This window comes from Typha latifolia, chromosome 3, assembly GCF_019914945.1.
Source record: "Typha latifolia isolate L0001 chromosome 3, TyphaL0001v2, whole genome shotgun sequence".
Taxonomy (NCBI): domain Eukaryota; kingdom Viridiplantae; phylum Streptophyta; class Magnoliopsida; order Poales; family Typhaceae; genus Typha; species Typha latifolia.
Genome location: NC_133088.1, coordinates 5,478,420 through 5,489,901, shown reverse-complemented (window position 1 = coordinate 5,489,901; position 11,482 = coordinate 5,478,420). Strand labels below are relative to the sequence as shown.

At 36.5% G+C, this 11,482-nt stretch overlaps 1 protein-coding gene across 2 annotated transcripts; it reads left to right on the top strand.

Moving 5' to 3' along the window:
* Window positions 1-1,239: 1,239 nt before the first annotated feature.
* On the top strand, window positions 1,240-8,162 carry LOC140784426 (uncharacterized). 2 transcript variants are annotated; one of them, XM_073131829.1, is made up of 4 exons: window positions 1,240-2,511; window positions 2,597-4,015; window positions 6,027-6,150; window positions 7,655-8,162. In XM_073131829.1, exons 1-4 carry the CDS (start codon window positions 1,558-1,560, stop codon window positions 7,864-7,866), a joined length of 2,709 nt encoding a protein of 902 aa, XP_072987930.1. In that variant the 5' UTR covers window positions 1,240-1,557; the 3' UTR covers window positions 7,867-8,162. The 2 variants fall into 2 exon arrangements, with proteins under 2 accessions (XP_072987930.1, XP_072987929.1); XM_073131828.1 differs by having other exon boundaries at window positions 6,024-6,150.
* The last annotated feature ends 3,320 nt before the right edge of the window (window positions 8,163-11,482 follow it).

Sequence of the window (11,482 nt, the reverse complement as noted above, 5' to 3'; positions counted from 1 at the left end):
ACTATCTTCCCACAACCATCTCCTCTCGTTGCTGTCACCGCCTTTCCTCGTCTCTTTCCCCTTCTCCCTTTTCTATTTTTTTTCCCTTCATCTTCATTTTCTTTTTTTTATCCTCTTCTACCTATCCTTGTTTGAATCAAAGGTTTATCGGACCATAAGACGGAGCAAGCCGCCATCTATACTAACATCAATTTAAGGTGAGAATGATGAAAAAATAGGAGAAAAAGAAATGACGAAGAAAATATAGATAATTTATTTTGTAAATTATTTAGTATCTTATAATGAAATATTTTTGGCAAATACTTCAATGCACATTTAAAAATTAAAATCTTAATCCAACGGCTATAATAGCCAGTTTTTAAAACCGGTACTGATTCCAAAACCACGTTACGTAAGAAAAAGAGTATATTAGTTAAGAAGATTTAATTAGGTGTGCCCTAACTTTCCAATTTTCTTATTATACCCTTGAAGATCTTAACCATTAGATCTTCATCAAACTGATTAGTAAACAATTAACTTTATGGTGCGAAAGAAGCGCTCTACATTTTTTTTTTCTTCCGTTAAGATTTCTCTCTTAAATATAATTATGCCTTAATTATAGGAGATATCATTTAACATTAAATACTTTAAATTTGATTATTTGGAGATAAACTTTAATTTAAATATAATTCTTTATCTCTATTTATTAAAATTTAATTAAATCAATCTTAAACTAATGGAAGATATATGTAAATAATAAAAAATAATCAAAAATTAAATTTTCATCAAGTTAATTATAAAAGACATCAATACTTTTTTTTTGATATATATATATATATTTATATATTACTCTCAGTTAATAATATATATATATTTTACTTGATAAAATATTAAGATAATATAATTATCAAAAAATAATGTGCAAGATTATATATCTAAAATAAATTAACTACTGAACCGGTAATATCTTTCATTCCTATTATACCCTTAAAGATCTTAATTATTAGATATTGATCAAACAGATTGAAAAAAATTAACTCTATGGTACGGAAGAACGCTTAATTTTTTTTTATTAGTACCATCCAAATTACTGTTAGGTATTAAATAAAAATTATAAAAAAAAAGGGGTCGAGTTATAAAATTTTAGAGATAAAGTTTGAATCACAAAATAGTTAAAATATAACTTATAATTTATAGATAAAATAAAAATATTCTTAACTAAAAAGAAATATATACAAACTAGAATCCCCCGTCAGCCCCGTTCAAAAGATCTCCATTTTCCACCTATCCCACCTACTCAAGGACTCCTATTTAATCTCTACCCTCCGATCGCCCATCCCACGGCTCGATTAAGTCGGTGTACGTTATCCTCGTCGTTTCCTCAAGACCGGAAACCCTAGATCCTTCGTTCCTGCCGTCTTCCTCTCTATCTCTAGCCAAAATCTTGAAACGCAATAACTACGAGATCGCCACTAATTTTAAGCGATCAGCGTCTCGATTCTAGGGAGAACGGAAAGGGGCATAGGAATCGGATCGTTGAAAGCTGCGCGAACAAGGCGATGATGCCGTCGAGAAGCGATGAGATGCTATGCGAGTTCTGAGAACCGGCGAAGAATCGTGCGGAAGCTGGGCGGAAGAGTGTCGTCCGCGACGGCGGCGGCGGAGATTGGTTCGAGAGTCTTCCCCCTCCGGGCGCCGCCGGCGGCGTCTATGCCGTCGGTCGCAACCCGGCGTTCCACTAGAGTATTCGTCTCCAGGTCCAAGGAAGCGCCTCGAGGCGTAGATCTTGAGGCGTCGGCGAGGGTTCTGCGATCTGGGAAGCGCCTCGTTTCATCGAAACCCCTCAGGAATCGTGCTAATGGTGAAGAGAGAGATGGCAATGAGTGGCTCCGGCTGTTGTGGTGGAAGGAGGATGACAAAAAGGGAATTCTTGGTCTTGCTGATGGATGGCATAAGCCAACGCTGCAGCAGGAGACGTCTCAGTCCTTGGATTCTTCGGACGGGAAGTCGTTTGGGTTCGTCTACAGCAGGAAGAGGGCAAGGCCGGAGGCGAATGGTGTGGTTTCTATGTCTTCTTCAACTGCGGATAGTGAATTGAAGGAGGATAAGAAGTATGGGATTGTATTTGTAAGGAAGCAGCGCAGGAAGAGGATAAAAGTGGACCCTTCGGTCCAAGAAGTGTCAGGAGAGACTGCAGTGGTGTCTGAAGAGCGTCAAGTAACCTCAACGGCCACAGAGATAAAAGAATGGGAGCTCAGCATTTTGGAGACAGATTTGGAGAGGAAGTCTGGAACTTTGGAAGTTGATTTCTTGACCAATGTGGGTGGACCTGTCGTCTTGGCTGTGCTTATAGATTCCTGTTGCAGCAGTAGCTCAGACCGGTTCTCCCGACTTCTTATCTCTATATTGAGATGGACGAGGATTTCTAGATTGGGAATTCGAGAATTGGCTGCACTTTTACTTTCGGGATCGATGGCCAGTGTGTTCTCTCTGCACGGCGTTCATTTCTTACCTGTCCTGCGCAGGGATAATGTAAGCTTTCTTTTGCTCTAATTTGTTTCTCTTCTTGTTTTGTGCTTACTCTTTTCAATTTGTGCTCTTTGCTCTTTATGTTCAGAATGTCATGTTGGGAAATGCTATGGCTTATTGTGGGTCTTGCATTATTTATGGAGCCAGGAATTTTGTTCCTATATTATCACTTGATTTCTGTGCTCTTCCGTCCTATTTTAAGAGCTTGCATGTTGCTTTCATGCTTGGGGCGCTATATTTGCCAGCTGTTCTTATGCGGTATTTAATGGGTTTGTGCACAAATGTGTCAATGGCCAATGGGGTTGAAGAAAAAGATTCTCTTTTTTATGCGGATAGAGGTCTTTTGGGAGCTCTGGATGCAGGTTCTGTAATTCCTCCTGTGCAGGGCAGCAGATCTCACAGTATTGAGGGAGCTCTCCCACAAAATATAGGCATTGTGCATTGTTCAAAGCTACAGAAGTTCCAAAGGAAGAGGAGTTCCTTGAGGCATTCTCGAAGTTGTCAACCTTCTTTTATGAGATTGCGTACTGGTGTAGTACGCTCAAATCGGAAAAGTAATTGGTGCCACTCAGAAGCAAAGGCATCTTCTTTACCTGAGCCTATTCAAGTCAATGCACTTGATGCTTCCAGTGGTAACCTCTTTAGCAGTATTGATGAGAATGATTGTCTGACTCCTCTTAGATCACATGGGAAACAAAAGAGGTCTGCTACAAAGAGCCCTGTCGAGCGAATCAAGGAAAAATTGGCATTGGCTGAGGTGAAGCAGAATATAGATTCTGTGCATTGCAAGGCAAACATCCTGGTTATTGATACTGATAGATGTTGGAGGGAAGAAGGTGCTCAGGTTATGCTGGAAATGTCAGTTTCGAATAAGTGGTGTATAGCTGTGAAGCTGCAACAGACAACAAGGATCTTGCACAAGCCACTAGATATGAAGCCCTGCATTGTGAACCGTTTCACACATGCTTATATGTGGGGAGTTGAAGAAGGATGGAAACTTGAGTTCTTGAACAAGTGGGATTGGCTTTTGTTTAAGGAGTTATATATGGAATGCTGGTTGCGCAGCTCTCAGGATGTTTCTGTGAAGCTGATTCCAGTGCCAGGGGTTCGGGAGGTTTCTGATTACGTGGGCAATGTTGTGGTTCCTTTCTTGCAGCCTGATGCATATATCAAAATGAAAGATGATGAGGTTGAACGAGCTCTAGCAAGGGAAACCGAGTCCCTTTATGAGGTGGACTCAGGAGATGAGAAATGGCTTGAACAATTGAATTCTAACTCTCCTGATATCAAGAATAGCAACTCAAGACGTATTTTAAAAGATGACCTTGAGAAAGTAATATCTACTTTGGAGAAGGATGCTTATAATAGTCTCAATGAACTTCCGAGCGCCCAGAGGGTGTTGCGCCAGTTTCAGAATTTATTGAGGGAAGATATGCTGATTGCTGTGTATGATTATTGGTTAAAGAAGAGGAAAAAGAAAGGTGCACCTTTGGTTAGGTTCTTTCAGGTATGTACTAGACTTTTAGTTTTTCTCTTGTACCTTCATACTACAATCTCTTGTTCTTTTCTTCCTCATGCCCTATCATCATAGTATTGCTACTTATTCAATTGGTTTTTTTTTTTGGTTCAAGACATGGTTATCTACCAGCTGAACTTTCTCATTATATATGGTTCATGCTATTTCTAATAATAATTATTCACAGTTACAGGAGATGATGTTGTATTGCTTGCATTTTGTCTTCACTGTTATCTTTGTAGTAGTATTTTTGTATTTGCCCTATCAGTGATTATTGTCGTTGACCTGTACTTTTGTTTGTGTATGATCTTTCCTTTGAAGTATGCTAATCATGTAAGATCAGCAGAGGATATGATGCAAAAAAGAAAAATATGCATCTCACTTTAAGTTTTAAACATAAATCCAACATCAGATCTGGAATTTAATGCTTAAAATGAAGTCCGGAATTAATTACTATGGCAAAGGACCAACAAAACATGGATTATTTTTTGAATTGAAAGTTGTAGAATAATGAAAGGTCTTGAAAGCAATCTGGGAACGATATGCTTAATTTAGGAAAAATTAATGTGATTTATTCCCTTTGTAGCCCTGAAAGAAGGAACAAGTGTTTTCTCTGTGTGTATCCAATAAAGTGAATGCATGTTAGGTCATTCCAAAGTTTGCATTTTGCAATATGGCATGAGTGTGAAATGTTGTGATGTGCTAGGGAAAAAGTCACTAGCTTGATTTCTTTTCTTCTTCTTTTTCAAGTAAAATCATACTTTAGCTGAAGAAAAGACTTGAGACAAGATAAAAACTTGGTAAATAAGTAAATATTTAAATAAATAACATGAAGAACTAGTTTTGGGTTGAAAACGATTAGTTCATAGCTAAAATTAAGTTTTATAAAAATGTAGGCAGTATGAAAGCAGAAATAGGATTTCCTAGCGCTAACTCTCTCCTGTGTGTAATCTGAAGTTTAGAAGCCAAAGTGGTTCAAAAGTAAATAAGGATGAATATGATATGTTAAACGTAAATGAGGCTAAATTGGTTCCATGGAGCCCATTGGAATGCCTTTCTAAGAATCAGTGGGCACCTACAGGCCCTAGACAGGAGTCTAGAAGCAAAGCGGCTTAAACTAAATAAATAATTAAAATGACAAAAATAATAAAGTATAAACTAGTAATGAAACCTGCAAAACGGAAGCATTTTATTTAATTATTTATACTAAAGGCATAACAAGCCATTACTGACCATCAATTGCAATCTTTAAGAAGTTCAAATTCAAGGGCTCTACCTACAAGATAACAGTAGTACCATTAAAAAAAAGAGTAATACTATATGGAAATGCTACGATTGATGATTACGAGGGCTTCTAAATTCATTTTGTAGACTGAAGTGGATAAGAGCTTGCTGAAACTCCATACTTGACTTGTACAGGAGCATGTGTTATCTTTCTTATTCTATTTTTGTTTTTAAGTTTTCTTTTAGGTATAGATCGTTCTAGTGGCACATGTAACCCAATTTTACACAGGGTTCGGTTGGATTTAAGCATAGGCAAGGTATTATTTTAAGGGAAATGGTTAGCAGTTGCAGTGGCCGTAATATTGTAGTTTTAGCCTTTTAGTCTGCTGTACTTATGCCTTGGCTGTCTTTTTCAAAGTTGGTAAAGCTTGCACAAGGTCAGGTTGGATCTACGCCCTTTTTTTCTCTGAAAATCCAACAGGCTACTTAAATTTAGTCTCTGCAGCCTCATAGAATGTTCGCTGTCAATAACCCTATATTATATGTTGGTTATGTGGGTTTGCTTTTGATTTAAATGTTTGTTGATTTTTGATAGCAATGGACTGTGACATATTGTCATGTTCCACAAGCTTTTCCCTTGAATCATGGATCATTCTTCTTTCGTTTTTTTCAATTTCATCTGACACTATTTAGTGTCTGATTTGTTGATGTGAAACAACTTTCATATATATATATATACCTTGATAATATTTTATGGAAACCATACTTTTCCAAGCAGGGGGCGCCATTGAGGGGAACACAATTGATACAAGAACTAGAAAGACCATTTCTTAGGAAAAAGAGATCTTTTAAGAGACAACGGAGCCAAGCTGGAAGAGTGAAATCTGAAATTTTGTTGCAAGGTACATTTGTTCTCTATAGGCATTGATTTTGCAATCAAATACATTGCTAAATTTTATTAGCTTTATAAAGCAACTTGTACCAAGTTGATACCTAATAACTTTCAACTAGTTGCTTTGCATGTGCGATGTTGATACTTCAAATCCACAAAAGGTGTTCAGCTGTTAACTAGGGCTAGTGTTGTAGAACTCAATTTAACAATGCCATCCCTGTAGCTTTTGTTTTTCTTTCTCACTTGAACGTTCTTCAGCCCTCCTTTTTTTCTCTTACCTTGTAGTCTAATTTTCAAAGGCTCCACGTCCAATTGCCTATTGAGAGGTAGTTGATTGTCTTTTTAAAGATTATTAGGGTTTTATTTTGTCATTGATAAACAACATTGAGCTATGGGTTTTCTAAGATTCCACTTGATATTTTTGGGACTTTTACATAATTGTCGCTGAAAACTTTCAAAATATCATAATTGTCACTACATAAAATATTAAATTTTTTTAAAATTTTGCAGAATTTTTTAAAAAGATTTAGAAAAAATAACAGAAAAATAAGAAAATAAAATTAGTTATAAATTCTATGATAAATTCTGACTTGAATTTGGTAAATTTGTATACTTATAAATTGCCACTGCGGAACAACAGTGAAGAGAAAGAGAGTTAAAGATAAGTTAAAAAGTGAATGAGAAAGAGGGAAAAGATATTTAAAAAAAAACACTCATCTGAGTTCATCAAAGTATGTAGAGTAACTAGAAGGGGTTCATCAGATTGGCCACCGAATGAGCTCAGTAAAGTGTGAGGAGTAGGAGAAGAATGTATGTGTTAGATAGAGGGTAAAATCTGAAAATTGAAAAAAGATAGTTGAGAGCATCAATTATAGTTAGGTATCTTTAAGATTCGAACTGAATCTTGAAAACAATTTAGTTTCAGCCGAGGCCAATATTGGGTCCCAAGATTGAAACCAATCATCAGACTGATTTTGGGTCCAAATCAGGATCAGTTATGGCCAATACAACTTGAGATGACCGATTTTGGGAACCATATTTTAAACTATTTTTAATAATTTATGCAAGAGCAAAATAGTTTTTTTAGATCTATGCTATGTTTTAATCATGATTAGTTGTATTTAACTAATGGAATGATACTTTTGAAAGAGCATAATGATTTCAATGAAAATTATGATATTTTAAAAAATGTTGCGGCAAATATGATATTTTGAAAGTTTTCAGTGGCAATTATTTAAAATTCTTAAAATATTTTTGGTATATACTGCATGCATGTGGACTGATATGTGATGTATAAGTACTGGATATATATGCTCACAAGAATATGATGACTGAAGTATTGTTAGAGAAATTTTGTAGCCTGTGTTTTCCATCTGACAGGAATACAATATTTTCCTTGGGCGATGTATTTCTGTTTATTCTTTTTTCTGTCGTGTCAGCATAGGAGGAATCTTTTGGTAATTACCATATTATTAGGTACTTACAGTTACTCTTTTCCTCCTAAACCTATGCAGATGGAGCAAAAGAGGAGTCTCTTCGGAGGGTGCAAGAAGCTGAGAATGCAGCAAACAGAGCTGTAGAGTCAGCCATTCATTTACGCAATAGAGCGCAGATGCTTATGGCAAAAGCTGAGCTTGCAGCATACAGGTCTCTCATGGCACTTAGGATTGCAGAGGCTCTACAGGTATCAGAAGCCCCTGATATTGTGTCTTATGTTCTTGACTGAATGCTGGAAGCCTGGATATCTGTCAATTTATTGGTTCAACCGGTGCTTTCCTGTATCGCTAAGGTAACCCTTGCTGCTGATTTAAAGCTGTGGCGTTAGTTTTTGAGCCAATACTGAGGCGGGTACAATGAAATATGGCAAGATAAATTGTAATTTTGTGTAAATCATGGTTCCTGGTAGATTTTGTATTTGTATCATATCCCATCATAATTGTAACACTGACAAGGGAGAAAATCCGAATACAGCTCGAGCTGCTCGAGTAATGATAATTCTTCCATTAGATTTTGCCTTGTTCAGATGTTCAAAATCCCTCTCTAAAAATCGGATATTCATTTTGTGTTGCTCTGGGCTACTATTATTTGATTTTTCTATCCTTTTCTTGACTTTACCGGAAATCCAATTACCAGGCAATATTATCTCGTTTTTCACATTGTAATGGTTACTCTTCCTGTCGTCCAGAAGTTCTTTGCAATGCAAATGTTTGACCTTCATTTGCATGATCAATTGGTTGAAGCTGCATCTGTCTGTGCAATTGAAGCTGCTCAAATTAATTGCCACTCAATTTCAGCTTTATCATGCTTTGTTTACGAAAAAGATACATACAGTTTCACCTGGGAGATTGATGTCATTTTAGGCCCGACCTTGAATAAGAAGTAACTTTATCTTGAAAACTCTTAACTTATTGTCTTGAAAACTCTTAAACCTTAAATTTTCGGAAGAAATTGATTTGGCGCCTTCCCATTAACACGAGTTTCCATTTTTCTAGAAGAGTGGACTAGGTCCTCCTAAAAGTAGAGAGGAAGAGTTTGCTCAGATGAAGCTCGAGTCCAAGCTCATCTCGGTTAGAGCTGAGCCGAGCTCGAGCTATTATAACAAGTTTGAAATTAATATTGAGTTGAGCCTGAGCTGGAGCTAACTCGCTCAGGCTCAGCTCGATAGCTTGACTATGGCATATAGAAATATTATCACGTGTCCTTCACTCACCCCACTCTCACCCATCCATCACCCTCACCATCCTCACCCACACCCTCACCCTCATCCACCAGATCACCACCCATAGTCTCACCCTATGCGCTGCCACCTCCTCCCACTCCGTCAGCTTCCTCCTCCTCCTTCATTCACCATCTCTTTGTTGTCGCCTCCTCCTCCATTTGTCTCCTACTCCTCCTTCGGCAAGCCGCGCGTTCATGCCGCCACTGCCTCATCCTTTAATCAAGCCTGAGCTCTGCTCGAGCTCGGCTCGGGCTTGGTTAGGCTCAGCTTGAGTTAAGCCGAGCCGACCTAGTCATACAAGGGGATAGAGGGCGAGAGGAAGTTACAACAATAGGACTATACAAGAGGATTGAGGGCGAGTGGGAGTTACAACAATATGGTCGTAGAAGGGGGATAAATGAGGGTCTTTTGCAATTTAATGCCATTAAAATTTCTTAATTTGTAATAATGGACTCTAGTATGTAGTATATATATATATATATATATATATATATATGGGCGAGTGAGAGTTACAACAATATGATCGTAGAAGGGGGATAAGTGAGGGTCTTTTGCAATTTAATGCCATTAAAATTTCTTAATTTGTAATAATGGAGTCTAGTATGTAGTATATATATATATAAATTATGTGCACTCTATTATAACAAAATATTTATACACTCAGTTTTATATAATAAATAAAAATATATATGTAATTAAATTGCAACAACCATTGTAACTGGAAAAGGATTATCTCATTACTATATTAAATCTTTGACCAACTAAAAAGGAGGACCTATGAAATTTTCTTCAAAGCCCCGAGTTTACTTTTTAGATGCCACGTGCCTTAGCTTCATGGAGAGAGAGAGATCAAAAAGATATACAAAAGGAACGACATCAAAAATAGAGAAAGAAATTCTAACTATTATTACTAAGAGAGAGAGAGAGAGAGAGTCGGTGGGACGAAACCATTAAGATTGTGTTTCCTTCCTCATTCACTTGAGAGTCCGTGCGACGAAATTTTCTTCAAAGCCCCGGCTTTCCTTTCTCCGACGATCTCCTCATCCTCATCCTCATCCTCATCCTCGATCAAGCACCATTGGATAGTAACCACCTCCCTTTTGTCTCTGCTTGATTCTTTCTTCCTATGTGTTAATTTATTCTTTCTTCTTTGTTATTTGACAAATCCATTAGGTTTTATGCTCTGAGGGCATTTTCAGAATTGTGGGTTATTAAGCTAATTGTAAAAATAAAGGTACGAAATAATGTTTGGCCCATTTATTTTAGTAACTTAACTCATCAAGAAGTGCGTCGCAGTGTTGGATTGTTCAACTGGGAACACATGCCACCTCAAACATATGATTTCCATGTGTACAACTTCTAGTATAAGTATTAATAGATTGATGGTATTAAAAGGAACTCAAAAAATAACTCTAACCATACAATAGGTGAAATACTTGTCAAATTATTATGATAAATGTTGTCTGAATCGGCTTTTGTTACATGACATTTAATATGTTTGGAATTTTGATAGCAATTGATTTTGCCATACTATCATGTTCCACAAGCTTTTAACTTGAATCATAGATCATTTTTCTTTGGTTTTGTGAGCTTCATCTATCACTATATAGTATCTAAATTTACTGATGTGAACCAAATTTTCATGTATAGATACTTTGATAATAATTTATAGAATCATATTTTTCCAAACATGGGGGCACCATTGAGGGGAGCACAATTGATATAAGAACAAAAGGAAACCATTTCTTAAGATAAAGAGATCTTTTAAGAGACAACTGAGCCATGCCAGAAGAATGATGTAATTTTGTGGCAAGGTACATTTGTTTTCTTCATTGATTTTGCAATCAAACCTATTGTTAGATTTATTACTTTTATAGAGTAACTTGTAGTATTGCTTTCATAGAGTAACTTGTATTGAGTGGATAACTAATAACTTTCTGCTTGTTATTTTTTAATATTTATAATTTTATGTTACAAATTAGATCTAGAATAATTTGTTTGTAGGATGATCCTGAGATTTTGAGGGGTAGTAATCTCGGAAGTCTCGGATTTAATGGGTTTAAAATAAAGTCAATCAAAGATCTGAATGAAAAATTATGGTTAAAATAGTGGAGCAATGTCAGATAGGGCAGAACGATAAATAATCGACGTTGGGGCGCTCGTCTGAAGGTGGCGGACAACCAAGGGTGGTGGTGGATAGTTGTATAGTAGGTTGTTGGAGGAAGGTGGTGGCTAGTGTTTGGATGCTTGAAATAGTTCTACGGTTATAATCTACACCTATGAAAAACAGACGATCTAATGACTACGATAAAAGATAAAGACGATGAAAAATATTTGACTAAAAAAAACTTAGATTCATTCACAATTAGTGCGTGCACTCCACATATTTATAGAAATTAGTTCTAAATTAACTCAAACTAGCATTTACCTTAAGGGCTTACATTAAAGATAAACATGACCTAGAGATAAACATAACTTACCTAAATCAACATTTCTTATCATTCTCGAAATGTTTCTTCATTCTATCACAGATAGAACATCAAGACGTATTCGATCTTCTCTAAGTGGTTTCATAATATTCACTTGACTCATGAATATCTGCAGAATATATTTCTGAAACTGT